At 27.8% G+C, this 21,792-nt stretch overlaps 1 protein-coding gene across 1 annotated transcript; it reads left to right on the top strand.

The window, feature by feature from the left end:
• The first annotated feature begins 2,535 nt into the window (after positions 1-2,535).
• Positions 2,536-19,301, top strand: LOC148306669 (nose resistant to fluoxetine protein 6-like). The gene is made up of 12 exons (XM_088264554.1): positions 2,536-2,999; positions 4,198-4,435; positions 5,180-5,371; positions 7,072-7,148; positions 11,480-11,676; positions 12,283-12,397; positions 13,210-13,424; positions 14,568-14,758; positions 15,726-15,855; positions 16,404-16,593; positions 18,606-18,748; positions 19,269-19,301. The coding sequence occupies exons 1-12, from the start codon at positions 2,750-2,752 to the stop codon at positions 19,299-19,301; spliced, it is 1,971 nt and encodes a 656-aa protein (XP_088120680.1). The 5' UTR covers positions 2,536-2,749.
• Positions 19,302-21,792: the final 2,491 nt, after the last annotated feature.

Below are 21,792 nucleotides of genomic sequence, written 5' to 3'. Positions count from 1 at the left end.
TTTGACCAGTTATTATAATCAAAATATTCTGAGTGTGTCCAAATCTTTGTTCACAAATCAAAGTTCGTCCACGTAAGAGTTATTTGTATTTACATTTTAAATAGATATGGAGATATGGAAGTCTGGAAAGCCCTGTAAATTCCCAGACTTTCGTATCGTTTTTCATTTTTATTGAGATGTTAATATTGTTTAAATATCAGTTAAGTAAAAAACCTAGATTTGTGAACAATAATTTGGTTATTTGGGAAAATGAAAATAATTTGAACTAAAATAAAGATTTTTTTAATTTATGTTTAAAGTATTCAGTAATTCATTTGATGTGGTAAGATTTTTTTTAATGAAAATGTAAAAGATATTCGAAGAAAGCTTTAACACTTAAACTTTTTTACAAACTTAGATTTGTGAACCATGATGTAAACGCAATCATAGTATTGTGAACGGATAGTTATTTATATTAAAGTTAATATTTTGTAATTTTTATGAAAAGTACTTTGCAAATTTATTTAATGTGGTCATAAAAAAAGATTAAATGAAAATATAAAGATATTTGAAAAAAAGTTTTTACATTTAAACTTTTTGGCCACTTTAAGTATTCTTGAAGAATAAAAAAGAAAACAAAAGGTTAACTCCTTCCTTTTTCTTTTTGCAGATGTTTGATGTTTTCAAAGACTTTTTCATTTCTATAATTGTATCGTCCGTCTTGTTTTTATGTTGTGAGTCTCCGTTTATCACGCTGGAAAAAGGTCTCTTTAATTCATCGGGTTTGTCTATCAATTTTAGTTCAAATAACATAAGTTTTCAAATTTTTCCAAATAAGAAATAAAAATGGATTTTTACTGTTTACAGATAAAGGAAGAATTAAAGAGAAAGGTTTTGACAGAAGTTTTTTATTGAATGCTGAAGAAGAAAACAAAAATAATATAGATCGAGAGGAAAAAAATCCTTAACGTATATTATCTAAGTAACTTAATTGCGGTTTAATACAATGTCGTTCATTTTTAAATCGTTACCAAATTCGTGAACGGTGTTTTATCGTTTATTTTCAACAAAATGAAAAACAGTTAAAAAAACGCAACCTTGTTAACCTATTTTGAGTAACCACAATTCACTGATCAATATTTATTTTAATTTAATTTTATTTAAACTTCATGTAGAGAAAATAAATAAGTACATTGGCGGGCTTATTACTAAAAAGCAATGTCTTCCAACCAACCAAAAATGGACTCGTGATATTGATCAAAACGTTTGATACCATATATAGCTGTTTGCAATCAGAGAGTAGATAGTAATTGAACATTAAATTCAAAATTATAAAAGATGATCATAAGGAGGGCAAAGGAAAAAGGGAGTTTAAAGGAGGGTGTAGAGGAAAAAAACTAAGGGAGGAGGTTTGATAAACAGTTAGGATTCTAATGATAAATACTGATGTCTCAGATGTTCATAAAAGTTATTTTAGAAGGTGCATTTACAAGGAGAGGTAATTCATTCCATAATCTGGTCGCTTGGACAGAGAAGGAATTACTGAAGGATGATGTGTTATGGCGAGGAATGGAAAGTATTTCATTGAAATAATTTTTCGATAAATATTTTATTTTAATTAATAGCAGTTTTAACGAATAGCAATGGTCCACTCTCAAATTGAGGTTTTTTGAACGAGTAAACGCATTGAAAAACTGGAGTAGTTATAGAGTTTTCTAAATTTTAATGATCACTGTTATTAAAAACCTTTTAAAGAAAATGAATCGGGTTACATTGATATCAATTAGATGTGCATGAGGTGATAAAGTTAAGGTAACTCAATACAAAATGAATATTTGAAAAAAAATAAGATCAGGGGTGAGAATTGTTCTTTTTATTTTAAATGGTAATGTGCATTTTTGTTTTTATCTTACAATATATTTGAGTTACATTTGCTCTTCAAAAAATTGGTTGGATAATTTTATAAGTAATTAAATATCTTTGAAAATCTTAAATTGCGAATTATTTCTTTAAATTCTTAAGAAAAATTTAACAGCAAGTAAAATAGTTTTTTTTTACATGCGTATATTTTTTTTTCAAGTGAGAAAAAAATTTAAGTTAACAAATTTTGGTTAGCTATTTTTGGATTTGCTCCACTTAGGAGTGACTTAAATCAATATATTTTTATTAATATCTAAAACATTAATGAAGAAAAATCTGAGCATGGAAGTCTGGACGTTTACAGAGCCGTGTAAATGCCCAGAATTTCATATTTTTCTTCAATTTTGTCTGAGATATCGATTAAAAAATCATGATTAGAAAATGTTGTTTAAATTCAATTTAAGAATGCTCTGAATATCATAATTTCTCATCCAGAGCTTGAACGCAAACAGCTTAAAAAAATACGGTCATTGAACAGATCACGTCATCAACTCTTAATGTGGTAGGTCCGTCACCTTATCCACTGCTAGATAGGAATTACATATTTAACACGTATGTTTTCCAGCTGTCGACGATAAGATGTTTTGATTACATATTTATCTTTCGAAGACTACAGTGAAGAACACAGTACTAAGCTTGTATCATTATCTTATTAAATCACTACAAAGACAGTAATTGATTACTAATGAAATAAATGAATTATGATGTAAAAGTGAGTATTCTAATATTTTTTCGGACGCTAATTTCGTTATCATACTGATTAATGATTAAAGATACATCTTGTTGTATGTACATATAAACTACGTGTATATTTTGAACGTCAGTATTATTTTGTTGCTAGCGTAGAAAAATGTTCCTTCCGAAAAATATGACTTTCAAAACTTTAATTCTGTTTATTGTAAGTTTAAATGCGTTTTCAATCTGTCATGGACAAACTTTGGATGAACTTCAGGATTTTTTGAAGATCGTCGATAGGGGTCTATTAAGCCAAATGTCCAGTAGTTTTATGCATAGAAAAGATGAAAATATAACAAAAGAGTGTGTGGATGATGTTCTCAAGTGGTCGGAAGAACTGTTTTCTGAGCAATGGGCATTTCAAAGTAAGTGTATACAATTTTTCATTTAATTGCAAAAACACTGGATTTTACCCCGTAGGTTAAACACCCGTTTCAAGATATACGAGAATTAAAGATGCTTACTTGTAAGCAAGAAAAGATATTTCCTTAACTTAAAATCAAAATAAACTAGTTTTAAATGATATACAAAAGCGGTAATAACCGCTTTCAATGGCAATGCACCATACATATCGCTCACTCCTTTAAAGAACGTCATAAATAATAAATTGCCAATTTTCAGTTGTGCATGTTTTCGGAATGCCCAAAAAATGTACTATATCCCAGCAAAAGAGACATATTTTTAACTTTATATTTGCCCGCTACAGGGCAAAAAGTGTTGTTTTTGCATTTTGAAGGAAAGGTATTGTTTAATTATTTTTGAAAAAAATAAACTAGTTATTTTTTAATAGGAGTAAAAATCTTCAGGTAAAAAGTTTAATAAGTGGCTTGATATTTATTTTTAATAAATTGTATTATATTATTAAACTTTAAAAACATTCTCCTGAAAAATCAAGTTTTTTGATTTATGACGTTCTTGAAAGGAGTGAGCGATATGTGGTATATATGGTCATATAAACGTAGTATTTTCGTGATCGTAAACACATGAAGGCATGGTGATCACTCTTGGTGATCACGCAAGGTGAGCCTCAAGGACCAGTCCAGGGTTATATTAATAAATATTACAGTGTACAACCACCAATATTTCTTTTCACCCTCCTGAGAATCGAACCCGGGACCTTCAGAACAGTAGCTAAACACTCCAACCATTGCGTCACGGAGGCGGACATATGCATAAATATAAAACCTGCAAGAATTCAGCCAATATGGATGTTCAATATTGGGTAATGGTAAACGTTAACGTCCGCCTCCGTACGATGGTCAGCACGCTCGGCTACCGTACTGGAGGTCCCGGGTTCGATTCTCAGGGAAGGGGGTCAAATAAATATAAGTGATTTATTCACTCCAATATTTATTCAATATTACCCCGGGCTGGTATCTGAAGCGGAGGGCTGATTACCTTTCCTTTATGTGTTAAGGATCAAGATAACACTGCGTTCATATGGTGCAGTGCCCTATGGGTTTGAAATATATGAAGAAGAAACGTTATGGTTATTTCAACTGTATTCAATCTAAAATTAAATATTTTTGTTTGATTAATTACATATATGGTAATGTTCAACAGTGTTCGATTCCCGTGGACAAATTCCAAATGGACTTTTGAAGGGGAATGTATTCAGTTTCGGCCAATTCAGTGAATGCCTTGAAATCAGTCACAAAAGGAATGATACCCCTAGGACTATTAAAGGACAATATTGCACGGCTACAATTTTTGATGTGCCTCTAGAACAAAGAAAGAAATCAAATAGTGTTCGAGCTAATTTGAACATTATGAATAATAATTTCTTTCCTGGATTTGAAAGGTATTTTTTAAAAATTTATTTTACTGGCAGTTTAAAGATGAACACACTCTTTTATTCACCTCTCAAAATAATAATTTTATATATATATATATATATATATATATATATATATATATATATATATATATATATATATATATATATATATATATATATATATATATATATATATATAAATTAATGAAAACATGAATAATGGTTAAAAGGAACGAATTTTAATTCTACGTGCCTCATTGATTTTGATGGTTAATCAATCTATTTAATATTTTTTTAAATGTATGTTTGTTCAAAATCTTCACGGATTGCTTTGAAATTTAAACATTACTTTGAATTCAAATTGAACACGCATGTTTTTACTAACCAGCGATAAGTGTTTTTTTGTATACCTGTGACCGCAATGGCAGCAACATCTGTTGAACAAACAGGCAACACAAGTATTACTAAAAATTAGCCATATCAGATAGCGTACTTGACAGATGCTACACTTGGCATTTTCAATGATTCCGATTGCATAGTTTCGTAGATTTTTGGTATTTTAATTACTTTTCAAACATTATGAAATTAAACATAAAAATGTGTGTTCTCTATTTTATTTGCTTGATATTTAATAAGACTGAGCCACAGCGATGCTGTCGCTCAGTATACCTTGTACTCTTTCTCTTCCTTCTTATGGATCCTTGGATCTGTTTGTTCCGCTACATTTTACTTTCTACTAAATTTTCTGTTTATGTATTTTTTTTGTAGGAGTAATGTCATTTCTCCAACTGGACAACCATTTTATCTTGGCATGTGTATTCCATCATCATGTCAACCGAGAGATGTTGAAATTGCATTACAACCAGTGATGAATTTACTTAATGGCACGATCAGTGTAGACCCGATAATGTGCAGTACTGATGAGACGAAACCTTGGGAAGGTGTGGAAATATTTGGAGTGTAGGTATCAATTCATATATTATAGGTGTGTGAACTTGAGACGAAGCATCTCTCATGTTTACATGTAAGAAGATATATCTAAAATGATTCAACTTCTTTCTGAAAGCTCAGCATTCCAGGGCATAATATTTCGCATTTTTTTTCTTTACTTCACCATTATTGAACATCCAATTTGTTGGGTAATTTATCCAAAATAAACACGGTTATTGGATTAAATTTTACTTTTATTAACATACATATAATAATATGTGACGCGTTTCGTCTTATTTAGACATTATCTAGCACTGATAATGTCTCAATGAGATGAAACGCGTCACATATTATCATATGTATGTAAATAAAAGTAGAATTTAATCCAATAACCGTGTTTAATTTTGGAAAAAATAACCCAATAATTCAAAATAGAATTCTACCAACTGTCTGCAATTACAATAAATAAATCCAAATTGTATTAATTGTTTAAAGATGCATATTTACACTATTGTTTTATTCCTTTCGTACGTTAATTTCAAAGGGATGTTCAGATGTCCATCGTTTTTAGTTTAAAAATCATAGATGCTTCTTCTCAAATGTTGATACCTATAAATATAATAATATATCACGCATAAGGTACACATGCATAATCCTGTGTCAATTATTGATTTTTTTTCGTATCCAGTTGTAAAAGAAAACTGGACCTCAGACTTCCATCTTATTTCGTTTAAAAACGATAGATGCTAGTTTTAAGTAAAGGCACCTAAAAAATATATTGATTTTAAAGTCTGTAGTATTATTCATACAAAAAATATAATGACAAAGTGCTGACAAAGCATTTAATTGGTACTTAATTGTACTTATATGTAATTGATGTACTTATGTAGCGTTTAGTTTATAAAACAAATCACATTGACATTGTCACGTCAATTAGGATTACGAAAACTACTCTCTGATAACGCGTTAGACTAATCTAATACTACACTTAGCTGAAAGTAATGAGTACATTTTTTATCACTAAGTAAAGTTAGAGATCACCAAAATAAATATAATTCCATTTTACTGTTTCTATTCCGTGATACCCATATAAGAAGCTTGATATAAAATACTTCTATTACACTTTCCTTCTCGTGTCTTGTAATAAAATGTAAGGTAACAAAAACTCCATAAAGTTATTCTTTATGATCCTTGGCCTACTTCAGCTCTGATTGCGCTAAAACATATCCATTTAAGAAGGATTTTGCGTGTGATCATCTAAAATCATGAGTTTTTTTATAAACAAGATGAGAAATTTAATTGACATTCTAAATATTTTAATATTGAACTAATTTTAGTAATTTTACTAAAAAAAATAAGTTTTTTTTTGACATCTCAACACGCGTAGATGAAAAAGAATATAGAAGTCTTTTTTTGACATCTCTTCTTTTGATATCTCATACAGGAAGACGAATATGGAAGTCTAGGCATTTCCGGAACTGTTATAGGTTGGTTTAATTGATCACTTTACACGCGTGTAACAATCACCAATTCTATCCATAATTGACAACCACACTTTCCAAATTCTTGGAACTTTGTCTTCTTATATTTGTCTTCTTGTATGAGATATCAAAAAAAGAGACATCAATAAATTAAATGAAAATAACTCCTTCAATTAGAGATAATCCAGATTTGTGAACGAGTATTTGGACACACTCAAAATTTTGTGAAAAAAATGTCTTTTTTTTTAGGGTATTTTTTTCCCTTTTTGGGCTACTTATTGTTCTGAGCACTTCCTATGATCTGTGGATGTCATATCGCCAGGAAGGTAAATAATTTATATATTATTATTCTCTGAATAAAATGAAACTCAAAATTTTATCAATTGATTTATAGTTGTTTTGTAATTTTTAATTTAAGTTATGCTTTTAAAATCTATTGTGAAACGTTTTTTTATGCATTTCATATAATTTTCATTTGAATTCAGACTTCACCTTAAGATTTAGACTTTTAGATATACATAGCTTCACATACGGTATTTACCGTAGGTGAAGCTATGTCAAAGTTTTAGAGATACATTTTTGGGACGTTGAAGGACGAGGAAAGGAAAGGTAGTAATTAAAAAAAATAGCTATGATATAAAAATGTAATATTAAGTAAGTATTTTGTAAAAAAATATTATTTTATTTATTTTTTAAAATTAAACACTTGAATATACCACTAATGGAGTTTATTTTTATTTACGACTAGTTTTGAAAACGACAGATGTTTTCACCTTCTGGTACAAATTAAGTTTGTTTTAATTTGTACCAGAAGATGAAAACATCTGTCGTTTTCGAAACTAGTCGTAAATAAAAATAAAACTCGATAAAGTGGTATATTCAAGTGTTTAATTTTAATAAAATAATCATGTCATTCCACAAAGTTAATGCCGAATCAATGAATAATATTTTATTTATTGTTTCTGCATTTACTTTGTGGTAAGACATCATGAAATTATTAAAGAAAACACTTTTTTTACCACTTGTGTTAAGTTTACATTTAGACCTGAAGATGGAAGCTTAGCTTCCGAAACTAGTCGTCATAAAATAAACTCAAATAGTAAAAAAACAATTATTTTATTTAATAATTTAAATAAATATTGTATTATTTTTTGACATCTCATCAAAGATGAAGAAGAATATGGAGGTCTGGGCATTTACGGGGCTGACTACCGTCATAGGGTGGTTTAAGTGATCACTTTACACACGAGTAACATTCGCCTATTCTACCCATTATCGACAACCACACTATTAAAATTCTTGAAAGGTCCATATATTATATATGAACCAATTTCGAAACATTATTCTTGAATCACCAGAACTTCATTAGAGACATCTTTTGGTGAGATGAAAAGAAGCTTTTTATTGAGCAGAAACCCTTTTATTAGTATGTGAATGCCCAGACTTTCATATTTTATTTTTATTTTTGATGAGATGTCTAAAAATAATGTAAAAATAGCTCTTGTAATTGGAGATAATTCAGATTTTGTGAAAAAGTATTTGGACACACTAAAAATTTTGTAAATAAGTATTATTATTTTTTCGCCGAGATAATTAATGCATGAAACATGATATTTATAAATATATAAGTATGTATTTTTATTTTTATATTTTTACTTACGAAATGTTATGCTGTATTTATTTCGATGTTCGTATAAATTTCGCTCAGAGGTGGAATCTTTTGGAAATCTTTTTAATAGCACATGGCACGGCATCCGCCCATCAACATTGTTTCTTGTTGAATATCCCCTAGAATATACAGCATTTTTCACCTCACTGCCTCATCGTGCGCTTACTTCTCTATTCATTCCGAATATCTCTCCATTGTTCGAATATGCAATCGCTAAAAGGATTGACTAAACAACACGCTCTTCAACTCTTCAACTTTTCAATCCAATCAAATAATACACGAATCCCTCCGCTACTGTGCATTACAAAAATTAACACACTAGTTGAATGCCTGACAGGAAATTCTGCATTTAATCCTGTATTTTGTATGAACAAAATACTGAAAAAATCTTATATTCCCATATCCAACCTGCATATTATACAAATAATAATTTAAATAAAATCCTCGATAACTCAAAATCAAAAATAGAAATTTTACATAAATATGGTGTTTATGATATTTTGTGTGGAGATTGTGATGGAAAATATATAGGCCAAACCGCGAGAAATTTAAAGATTAGAATTAAAAAATTGTAGCAGTCTTGTTAGTAATTAATTTTCGGAATTCGCAAATCACATAATAGATTCAAATCACTCATTCTACTCTCATAAACTAAAATTACTACACCTAGTACCACACTAATGCCAAATTATGAATTATTCAGTCAAATTTAGGAATCCTGAAAAACTTTAATTCTAATTATAATTTAATAAGTAATATATAACTTCTAAATTCTTCACCTTTGCTTTCCATTTTTCCTTTATTTTCAAACTCTGGCCCCTTGACAAACCCCCCGTCCCCCTAATTTACCCGTCTCCTTATTTTTAAAACAGTTAATTATTTATTATATTTTAGTTTACATTTAGACCTAAAGATGGAAGCTTAGCTTCCGAAAGTAGTCGACACAAAATAAACTCAAGTGGTAAAAACACGTGTTTTCGTTAATGATTTTAACACAATACAAGGTTTATTTTCTAAAGATTATTATCAAGATTTATTATTGCTGTGTCATAGAGATAAAAAAATCAAACCTAAGTTACTACGAGGTATGTTAAAAATAAACATATATTAAATAAAACACTCTCATTTTCATTCATTGTTCACTTTGTAATACAACTATTATAAAAACTTATTCGTGATTATCGGTTTTGAAAAATCATTCCACTATCAGGTCATTAAAATAAAATTATTACGATTTTATATTTGTGCATAAATAAAAATCGTAGTAATTTTATTTTAATAGCCTGATGATGAAATTATTTTCCGAAACCGAATAAGTGTTTATAAAAGTGGTATTACACAACGTGAACAATGGATGATAAGGAGAGTGTTTAATTACCATTCCGCAAAGTTACCAATGCTTTTAATATACGAATATTTATAAAATAATTTAATTATCTTTATTCTAATAATTCCCAATTCATCCTCCACCGTGGTGTAGCGGTATAATATTCTTTGACAAAACCTTCAGTCTGATTTGATTGATCGTTGTTTCTTTGATAAAAAAATGATGAGTTTGGATATGACACATCTGACCGAATGAAAAAAAAAATTCAGAGTTCTCGGAAATGTATGTCAGCGATAATAAATTACCTTTGTTATCAGATCAATTTAAATTATTCGTTTTTCTTAAAAAATCTCATAAAAATGGATAAATAAAAACATACAGGTATTTTATCTGTAATCGACACTGATATACCATAATAAAGAAAACAATTATATTACTCATAATTTCTACGAATAAATATTAAGTTTATGCATGTTTATCATGTTAGATAAGTATATTATGTGTTATAAAATTTATATATATATATATATATATATATATATATATATATATATATATATATATATATATATATATATATATATATATATAAATATATATATATATATATATATATATATATATATATATATATATATATATATATATATATATATATATATATATATATATATATATATATATATATATATATATATATATATATATATATATATATATATATATATATATATATATATATATATATATATATATATATATATATATATATATATATATATATATATATATATATATATATATATATATATATATATATATATATATATATATATATATATATATATATATATATATATATATATATATATATATATATATATATATATATATATATTTATATATATATATATATATGTATATATATATATATATATTTACATTAATGATTATTTATTTGGAAAAAAGTGATTTTTTGTAAAAAATACATAAAAATACTATTTTTGAAAATGCAAAAAGTTTGTATTTTCGTTAATTGATGAGAAAATTTATCCTAGCCAAAACTTGAGATAGAAACTTGTAAATAAACTCAAAAATGTTTTATTTTTACATTATTTTTTGACATCTCATCAAAGATGAAGAAGAATATGGAAGTCTGGGCATTTACGGGGCTGACGACCGTCATAGGCTGGTTTAAGTGATCAATTTACACACGTGTAACATTCACCAATTCTACCCATTATTTTTATGTTTAAATAATCATATTATAAGCCAAATCGTCGATGAAAAGTGTCTTTAAAACCTTTCCTACATGAAATTTTACTGTCCCATATCGTAGTCCTACAGGAGAAAGTGACCAAGTGCGTTTTTTACAAAAACGTGATCATTGGCTATTTGATATATTACTTACTTAATATTGCCCTGAAAAAATCCCAAAGGATTTTTAACTTGGAAATATAATATATTGACTTGTTAAGAATGACAAACTGCATTGATGTTTATTTTCTTGCCAAGCAAAAGTGACTGAAATGGCCCCACTGAACATTTTATGTTTTGTTAGTTAGTCACTTTCTCCTGTACGACTATGATATATTCATTGTTTTATACTACTAGCAATGAATTTGACTACTAAAGTTTTGATTTTAATGTTTTTTTTTCAGGGAAAAGCAAATCACCCATCTTAATATCTTTCTCTGTATATACCAATACTGTAAGATTGACAACTCTAAGTAAGAGACCGGGGTCCCTAGCTTGTCTGAATGGAATAAGAGTATTGTCATTATTCTGGATTATTTTAGGACATAGGTATACTGTAACTTTTTCGTACCCAGTGAATAATTTGGCGGATGCCTTGAATGTAAGTATTAATTATGAACTAACTTAAAAAAACACAGTTGTTTAATTTATTTGCACACATTTAAAAAAACCACAAGTTTTTATTAGCAAATCTAAAGTATTTTCTCTTAAACTTAAGCTTAAGTTTGAAAAATATTTTGTAACATATAATTTACAGAAACAGGAGATTTTCGTATTTTTAGAGCTTGTTCCTTGGCTCTCGTTTTTTGCAGCTAATAAAGTACCATTTAGATACCAAAAATGATACTGAGAAGTAAAATAAAATTACATGAATTTTTTATTTATATTCGTATTATTTAAAATGTAAACTGTCTAAAACATTGAATAAATACAATTTCAAATAAAAATTCAAAACAAATACGTTTCAAACGTCCTAGTTAAAATATAATATATTTTATTTGAGTTGAAGTGTATGTAATTTCCTTCTACCAAGTTTTTGGATACCATTACATGGGCCGTCTTGAGGACGCTATTCTACTGAAATTGTACAGTATAACCATTATACAAATTATTTATTTATTGTTTTTTTTTAATATGATTATTTTTCCACAAACAATTTATTCTAGTTCCTTTGTATAATATAAAACTTATTTCCAATTATTTTCAGTGGACTCAGACATTCAAAGGGATGGTCATAGCGGCGTCAACTGTTTCAGTTGACACATTCTTTTTACTGGGTGGAATACTTCTATCTTATGTTTTCTTTCGCGAAACGGAAAGAAGTAAGTTGACTTTTATCCGATGTTTTACTGCCATTTCTTGGTGGACTTGCATTTCATATATTTTAAGGGAACATGCACATACTCTTTCCCAATTTTATTTCAATTGACTAGTGACTGGGTTGCGTCGACGCTGACTTCATCAGACTGATAGGAGGCAGGACAAAATTTTATCTTTAATACACAACAAAAAAAGGTTAAGAATGATAATATTTTTTTCTAAACATAACAATTTTGGTTAAATGAATTTACGTAATACATTTTAATAATCATAACGAATTAAATGAAACCAGAGTTTGAAGCATGATTCGATATATTTTGTTATAGAAATTAAAAATATATATATATTTTCAACTGAAATAAAATATTACACCGAAGCAGTCGCCAAAATCTATTAACGTAATAAAATTTCAAAATCCTTTTTTACACTCTTACTAAATATTAAACGTTATCTTTATGATTATAAAAATTCACCAACTTATTTTAATTTGTCAGATTAATTATTTAAGAAAATAATAGTTATTATACTGGCCTTAGACAAATTTCTATTATTAAAAAAACAAGTAGAAATTTGTCTAACCATCCACTAGTCTAATGATTACAGGAACGATGAAGAAGAATATAAAATTATTAATAATTTATTTATACGCTAAATGTGTTAAATTTAATTTTTAATACAGAAAATAAAACAGATATTTAATCTCATCTCAGATATTAAATTTGCCTCAAGAACGAAGACAGTTTGAAGTAGTTTATTGATATAATTTTGTGTGAACTTTACTGCGTTTTCAGCAGTTTTATTTGGTGTGTTTTAGAGAGTTTACGCCATATTCCAATGATGTATATCCATCGCTATCTTCGTCTTACTCCGGTTCTGGCATTGTTGATGTTATTTCAAGTCGCAATTATGCCTAGGATCGGTAGTGGACCGTATAACGCACTCTTCAATTCGTATTTGGTTGACCCGTGCAAGGAACATTGGTGGTCCACACTTCTCTTTGTTCAAAACTATGTCAATCCAGAAGCAATGGTAAGTAGAGAGTATATAGAGCAATATTTTAATCATGCATTACAACTTTATTCTCGATAAAGGTTACTTTATAGCATTTAAAATAAGTACACAAAGAAAACTGCAATTGTAGTATTTAATGAGCAGCCCTGGTGTTCATACCTTTGAAAGGTAAAAACATATGTTGAACACAATGCCAGCGCCATGTCTTGAAGATAACAGCAGCACACGCAATACTAAACCTTGTTCATAACGGAGAGCGTGCTTCTTGACAGCTGCTGTCATTTTACTAAGCGTTTGCACAACTAAAAATACAATTTAGAGAAGAGACCTTACACTTTTCAAATGATCAAATAAATAGCTAATATTTTTTTAATAATCTTCTTATATTATTTTTATATACGAAAATATAACACTCGTTTAAAACCACATTGTGTTTTAAAAGAAATGTAAACACGACTACATTCGAGAGCTATAGATGGATGTTCTTATCAACAAGTTGAAATACAAACTGATACAAACTGAAAACCTGTGGATGAGAACATCTATAGTTCTCGAAAACATTCGTGTTTACTGAATGTTGCCATGTTGGTCTTATTCAAGTGTTTGTTTTTTATATATTTAAAACATCGCGTATTTCACAAAGCAAATGCTTAATTTATAAATAATTTACAACGTTTTCAGTGTGTCCAAGTAATAAATAATAATAATGAAACCCTTATACGCACCCCAATGGTTCATAGAGCACTGCATCATATAAACGCAGTGTTATCTTGATCGTTTACGCATGAAGGAAAGGTGATCAACCCTCCGCTTCAGGTACCAGTCCAGGGTAATATTGAATAAATACAACAGTGAAAAAATCACTTATATTTATTTTACCCCCCTTGGGAATCGAACCCGGGACCTACAGAACGGTACTAGAGCGTGCTGACCATTACACTACGGAAGCGGACAAATACTTGTTCACAAAATCTGGATTATCTCCAATTACAGGAATTATTTTCCTATTATTATTTTTTCCCGTCGTCAGCCCCGTAAATGCCCAGACTTCCATATTCTTCTTCATCTTTGATGAAATGTAAAAAAAACATTGATAATTGTTCATGTTTAATATAATTAAGCTGATAGTAAATAAATATTTATCTACATGTTTGTTTTTAGTGCTTCGCTCAAACTTGGTACCTTTCTGTGGACATGCAGTTATACATACTTTGTCCCCTGATTATATTCCCCATCTTGTGGCGGGCCAATATTGGGCTCATTCTAGGTGCAGGATGGACGCTGGCTTCATTAGTGGTTGTATTTGTGCTATGTTACGTAAATGATTGGTGGGCAGCAGCATTTCCATTATTGTAAGAAAATTTTCTAACTATATTACATATAATAATAATAATAACTCTTTATTCGAGCTTAACTACATAAGTGGTGGGTACAATACTTAGTCAGCCATATATGTTTTACAATATTTTTTTTAAAATACACAATGAAATTAAAATAATAAACAAATAAGAGTAAAAATAATGAAAAAGAAACAATTACAATTTTTTTTATTTGTATCTAAAAATCAAATACTTGTTTAAGACCACTATTGAGTTAATTAAACGAGTTGAAATGATTAAAGAAAACACTTCGTTTTTTACCACTTGAGTTTTATTATAGACTACATGTTTCAGAAGTTAAACTTCAATCATTTAGGTCTGTATAATAACTGTTATTATACAGACCTGAATGATGGAAGTTTAACTTCTGAAACATGTAGTCTATAATAAAACTCAAGTGGTAAAAAACGAAGTGTTTTCTTTAATCATTGTAACATGTCTTACCACAAAGTTAATGCCGAAACAATAAATAAAATAAACGAGTTGAGTTGATTAAAATTAAGTTGGTGTAAACACGACTAGTTTCAGAACGTTTGTAATTAAAACAAGCGTTCAAAACTCAAAAGTGTTCTCATATGTACAAGTGATTCAATTTTATATTTAAACCGTTTCGTTTTACCACACAGTAAATGTCAAATTGATAGATAATTTTTTTTGTTGATACTTTTTGATGAATCTTCATAGAGTTATTGTAAGTAATAAGTTTAGAACTTCAGAGAAGCTCTAAATCTAATATATTTTGTGTTTGCCAAATGTAATATGACCTTTACCATACAAACTCATATACAAGCATATTTATGCTTTACAATTTGATTGGTTAAAACCCAAATGACATCATTGAAATCAATGAGAATCGATACGAATTGTTACATATAAATATTTGGTAGACCGAAAACGGAGTGTTTAACCAAGTTTTACAAAATAATTTTAAATTTCCCAGTGATCCGAATGCAGCAGGTAGAGCTTATTTTTACTATTACACACATGCGAGAGCCACTCCTTGGTTGATTGGAATATTGGCAGGATACTTTCTAAGGCTTAGTGCGTCAAAGGATGTTAAATTAAACAAGGTAACCTCAAAATTTTAGTAAAACACACACACACACACACATATATATATATATATATATATATATATATATATATATATATATATATATATATATATATATATATATATATATATATATATATATATAAATATATATATATATATATATATATATATATATATATATATATATATATATATATATATATATATATATATATATATATATATATATATATATATATATATATATATATATATATATATATTTAGTAAAACACACACATATACATTATTTATTTATGTTTCACAACGCAAAAAATTAACTCTTTATTCCAAAAATGGTATCTAAATCGTCAACATTTTCATATTCGAAAAATACACCCATGATTCTAGCGTTAGAAATGTCCATTCCACTTAGAAAAAGTTTATTTTCTTGTGCTTTTTGGCCCTTTGGCATTTAACTAGCGAAATATTATTTATAAAACGTATGTTTATGAGTTTAAAAAGGCTGCTCTTACTTTTTTGTTAACCCATTTAATGTTCTGATTTATTTTACCTTTCAAGATAGTTGTCATTCTGGGCTGGGCGTGTAGCTTAGCCGTGATGGGTGCTGTCCTGTTTGGGATGCAGCCGCTTCAAGATTTTGGTCATAAATTTTCCCATCTAGAAGATACCACTTACTTGGCCTTTAGTAGGCCAGCTTGGGCCGTGGCTGTCTTATGGGTTGTCTGCGCATGTGCATTTGGATATGGAGGTATTTCATGATGTTATTTTGAAAACACTTACGTTTTTTATTATGAGATTTAAGTTTTGTACTGACATTCTTGGTGGAACTTTGTTGTTTTTTCCACATGTATTTTATTTGATCAGCCGTCAAATACAATTCAGCTAGTTAATTTAACTTTATAAAATCAAACCACTTTTTTATTATTAGTACACTTTAACCTACCGGTTTTGACAAGAACCTTGTCATCATTAGGGTTTATTAAATTCTTAAACATTAAAAATATGAAAATACTCATAATTAATTACAGCTTTGTTTTAACCACTTTTTAATTATTAGTACACTTTAACCTATCGGTTTCGACAAGAGCCTTGTGATCATCAGGGTTTTTTTTAAATTCTAAAACATTAATGATAAAAAAAGTGGTTAAAACAAAGTTGTTAAATTTTATAAAGTTTATAAAATGTGCCACAAAGTATCTGCGAAAAACATTATAGAAAAAAAGCTCAATAAAATTCACGTGGAAAAACTACACAGTTGTTATTTTATTCTTTATTTTTAAAATCATTATTTAAATTTGTATCGATGCCTTCTGCTGTACAAAAAGAGGTTAACTACATTTCGGCAAATCAATATAGATGATAAAAAATAGAAAATCTAGGTATTTAAAGGGTTTACAACCTGTTTTAGGCTCATAACCGTCATACGCTTGGTTAAGTGATCACTTTACACACGTGTAACATTCACCAATTCTATCCATGATTGACAACCACACTACACAAACTTTCGCAACTTCTAGATATTGATTAAACTCGTAACACAGTATGTGCGAGTGGTGGAATGAGGATTATTACATTTTTATTTTATATCCATATTTTTCTTCATCTACGCTGAGATGTTAAACAAAAATGATTTTTTTTTTAAGAATGGTCATACACGTGAACATTTTTATTTTTACAATTTTTCATCACTTAATAAAATGTATAAATACATAACGTTAAGTTAACGTTTCATGTACAAAAGTACAATGTGCATTTCGCTGGCCGTCTTTAAGTCTGGAATACGAACTGCACAAACATTTCCATTTGAGTAGATAGTAGATTGTAGACCGCAATCATTGTACGAAAATTGGTATTCAAGATTGAGTGGTCCACTGTTCTCGTACCATTCAGCAGAAGGGCGATTGGAATTCTCGTTAAATTGAAAATGCATTTAATCATTTGTCTGGAAAGTTAGAAGACACGATTGAATGTTTACAAAAGAAAATGCTTCGGACGGAATGGTCAAAAGTTACTTAAATAAATAATGATTGCTTTTGAGGAACTATTTTTTATCTTGTCTTTGTAAGCAAAATGGCTATTGTGTTGTAGGTATTTGTAAATCAAAGGTATTTAAAAAAAATGTAATATGTTTATATATACGTGTAATTTTTTTCATATTATTTTTTTGAAAAATAACTCCTACAATTGGATATAATCCAGATTTGTATTTGGACACACTCAAAATATTGTGTAAAATTTATTCCATAGTGATGTGTTTACCGTTTTAATATAAATTTAACCCACAGTGCTGTTTATTTTGTTGCTAAATGTAGTTCCACCTTTGTAGTGCAGTAAGGTTGGCATTTGGCTATAATGCTGGAGGCCCCAGTGCAATTTTTTTGGGGGATCAAAAATATAAGTTTTTTTTAAACTTTAATATTAACATTAAAAAAAAAATTATAAATGATTTTTCCATATTGGGAAAAGTAACATATATTACATAAGTGCCTAAAGTTATATAATTATGTAATATATTTAACTAAGCCAGGTACTTTTAGCCTTAGAACGCTCAGACATCTTCTTTCGCACAAAAACGATCATATATTTTTCTTCAGGTCCTGTAAACTGATTCCTCAGTATTCCACTGTAGAAGTTCCTAGAAAGATTTATTTATTCTATCTATTTGTAATCATTGCAGATCCTGTAAACTGGTTCTTTAGTCTTTCATTGTGGGAGTCCCTAGCAAGATTTACTTATTCTATGTATTTTTAATCATTGCAGGTCCTGTAAACTGGTTCCTTAGTCTTCCAATGTGGGAGTTTCTAGCAAGACTTTCATATTCTATGTATTTGCTTCACATCTTGGTACAAATCTCCATCGCTGGATCTAGTCAGATCCTTGCAATGTTTTCACATACATCTTTAGTAAGAATTATTAAAATATTTAAGTGTTATTTTAACATTAATACATCTATCAACCTCCATAGTGTAGTAGTTAATACATTTAACTACCATACTGCAGGTTCCGGATTCGACTCGCAGAGGAACCGAAAGGAATAAAAATAATTATACCCTTTAATATTTATTTAATGTACATATATAACCCTCGACTGGTAACTAAAGTGCTAGACTGATTATCTCACTAACATATAAAAAGGGTCAAAATAACAATGCATCAATCGCATGTAGTGCCCTTTGCACCATTGGGATAAGGGTCAGTATTATGATTTCACTTTAAAGTAAATACATGATTTTTGATTCCAAATGCTCCAATCGATAAATGAAAATAAACTATGTAAGTAAAATATATTATTTAATATGAATTAATTTGACAAGTTTGCATGTTTCCTATTTACCAAATAATTAAACGCTCGTATAATTACTAAAGGGGAATCATCAAAAATTGTTTAATCATCCTAATATTTACTATATGATCAACTTAAAGCTCGTTATACCCAGTATGCATTATGATATGTAACACTATCGCTTTGGCCATTGAACTTTTTAATATTCCCAAAAGGGATTTTCGATGCTAGATTATCCCACTCCTTTGACAACAGTTTTTTTAATACATTAAATAAATGTTATCATAAGTGCTGTAGTAAAACTATAACTAGAAGCAAGTGACAGTTAATTTTCTCCTTTAAGGTTTTCTGATCACTAAGGCATATGATGAAAAGCTTCTATGAATATGTCACAGCCAACCATCTTCCTTAGTTCTTACACAGAGGTATTTAGATAAAATGAAAATATTTCGCTGAAGCAATAATAAACAACACATATTATCAGCAACTCCAATGTATTACATATTGCTCACTTCTTTCAAAAACATAAATAAAAAATCGTAAATTTTCAGTTGTGCATGTTTTTGAAAAGCCCAGAAAATGTATTATATCCCAGCAAAAGAGGCATATTTTTAACTAAATATTTGCCCGCTACAGGGCAGAAAGTGTTGTTTTTGCATTTTGAAGACGTGGAATTGTTTAACTATTTTTTTAAATATACTAAATATTTTTCGAATGGTGAAAAACCCTCAGGTTTTAACTAAAAAGATCTGTTGCACAGTAAAAGTAAAAAGTTTTTTGATTTTTGACGTTCTTGTAAGGAGTGAGCGATATATGAAAAAAAATTCACGAGAAAAAAAGTTAAAAAAAAGTGTTTCCTATATTGAAGTTTGCGAAGCATATATATATATATATATATATATATATATATATATATATATATATATATATATATATATATATATATATATATATATATATATATATATATATATATATATATATATATATATATATATATATATATATTGTTAAGAATAAAATTATTTGCATAAACTTTTTAATAACCTAATAAAAATAAAATGCAATGTTCTAATTGAATAAAAAATAACTCGTTACTTTACAAATGCTTTGGGAGCAATTAAATTCGTATCATTATTATTTTCGGTTAAAAAAAAGGTTTCTGTGTTTAATGACTTATTGTGATACTCATCATGTGTTTATTTTCAGATTCACCAGTATATGGGAGATTTACTTATAACGGTAATAGCATCATATTTTTCGGTTATATTCTTCGAATCTCCATTCACTGCCCTGGAAAAGATTGTTTTTGGACGAGGTATTTTTTTATTTATTTAAAAAAAAGTGAAATATTTACGTTTTTATTATTTACACAAATATTTAAATTACCATATATATAAAATTATATATATATATATATATATAAATATATATATATTTATATATATATATATATATATATATATATATATATATATATATATATATATATATATATATATATATATATATATATATATATATATATATATATATATATATATATATATATATATATATATATATATATATATATATATATATATATATATATATATATATATATATATATATTTATATATATTTATATATATATATATATATATATATATATATATATATATATATATATATATATATATATATATATATATATATATATATATATATATATATATATATATATACATATACATAATTTTTAAATCAAACACAGTTTATTTGAGTCTACTAAGTAGTATTTTATTTAAAACACATAAAAATCAATAATGTGACAGTTGTTTTGCCTAGTTTTGGCATTTTCAAACGAATGTGAAGATTAAATGGACTGATGGTCCTTATGTCCATTTAATCTTCACATGCGTTTAAAAATGCCATAACTGGGCGAAACAATTGTCACATTATTAATTTTTGTATTTTTAAAACAATATTACTTAGTGGACTGAAAAAATCTGTGTTTTGTTTAAAAAATTAATTCATAAATTAAGATGGAGTTCTACAAATTAAACGCCAAATCAATAAATAAATAAACACACGTACATATATTTATGGAGTTGTAATATTTTGAGCAAAAGATTTGTTTTAATATGAGCTCTAAGATATGTTGATACATATAAATGTCCTTATTGCGCACGCTATATATCTATTAAAACTTTTTGATGGCGATCAAGCTTTTGAGGAATTCGACTTATTTCTCAGCATTTCTACCATTACTTGATTTGAAAAAAAGGTTTGGAAACGCACTCCAGCAAAATGTGATTATATACAGTTTATATTTATATTTTTCAAATGAAAATTTACTAATTTAATTTATTTAATTTTTCAGGTGAAAAGAAGTCATCATCTAAAGAAATTTTAGTAGTTCCTAGACAACAGCATATTGAATGAGCCAAATAATAACAATTAAGACTTTGTAAAAAAAAACGCATTCCATTGGACGTCATGAGGATGTTACTATGTTGAGATTATAAATTAACGCTTCTGCAAAAAAATTACGTATAATCATCGATTTGGATTTTTTTATTTGAATAAAATATTTTTATGAATGTTCGAGGAACAAAACATTATTTTTACCTTATGTATATAAAAATGTTTTTTTATGAAATTTCATGCATTATGTAATCA

This window comes from Brachycentrus maculatus, unplaced genomic scaffold (genome assembly GCF_059751285.1).
Source record: "Brachycentrus maculatus isolate JH-2025_06_01 unplaced genomic scaffold, ASM5975128v1 h1tg000233l, whole genome shotgun sequence".
NCBI classification, from domain to species: domain Eukaryota; kingdom Metazoa; phylum Arthropoda; class Insecta; order Trichoptera; family Brachycentridae; genus Brachycentrus; species Brachycentrus maculatus.
The sequence above is the reverse complement of the archived record's forward strand: the minus strand, read 5'-3'. Positions and strand labels throughout refer to the sequence as shown.

Bases quoted from the DNA above. Each gene is read 5' to 3' on its own strand.
- LOC148306669 (XM_088264554.1), top strand. From the start codon at position 2,750: ATGTTCCTTCCGAAAAATATGACTTTCAAAACTTTAATTCTGTTTATT. The intron at 16,594-18,605 runs GTATTTCATGAT...TAATCATTGCAG, and splicing joins ATGTGCATTTGGATATGGAG to GTCCTGTAAACTGGTTCCTT. The intron at 18,749-19,268 runs GTAAGAATTATT...ATCAACTTAAAG, and splicing joins TGTTTTCACATACATCTTTA to CTCGTTATACCCAGTATGCA.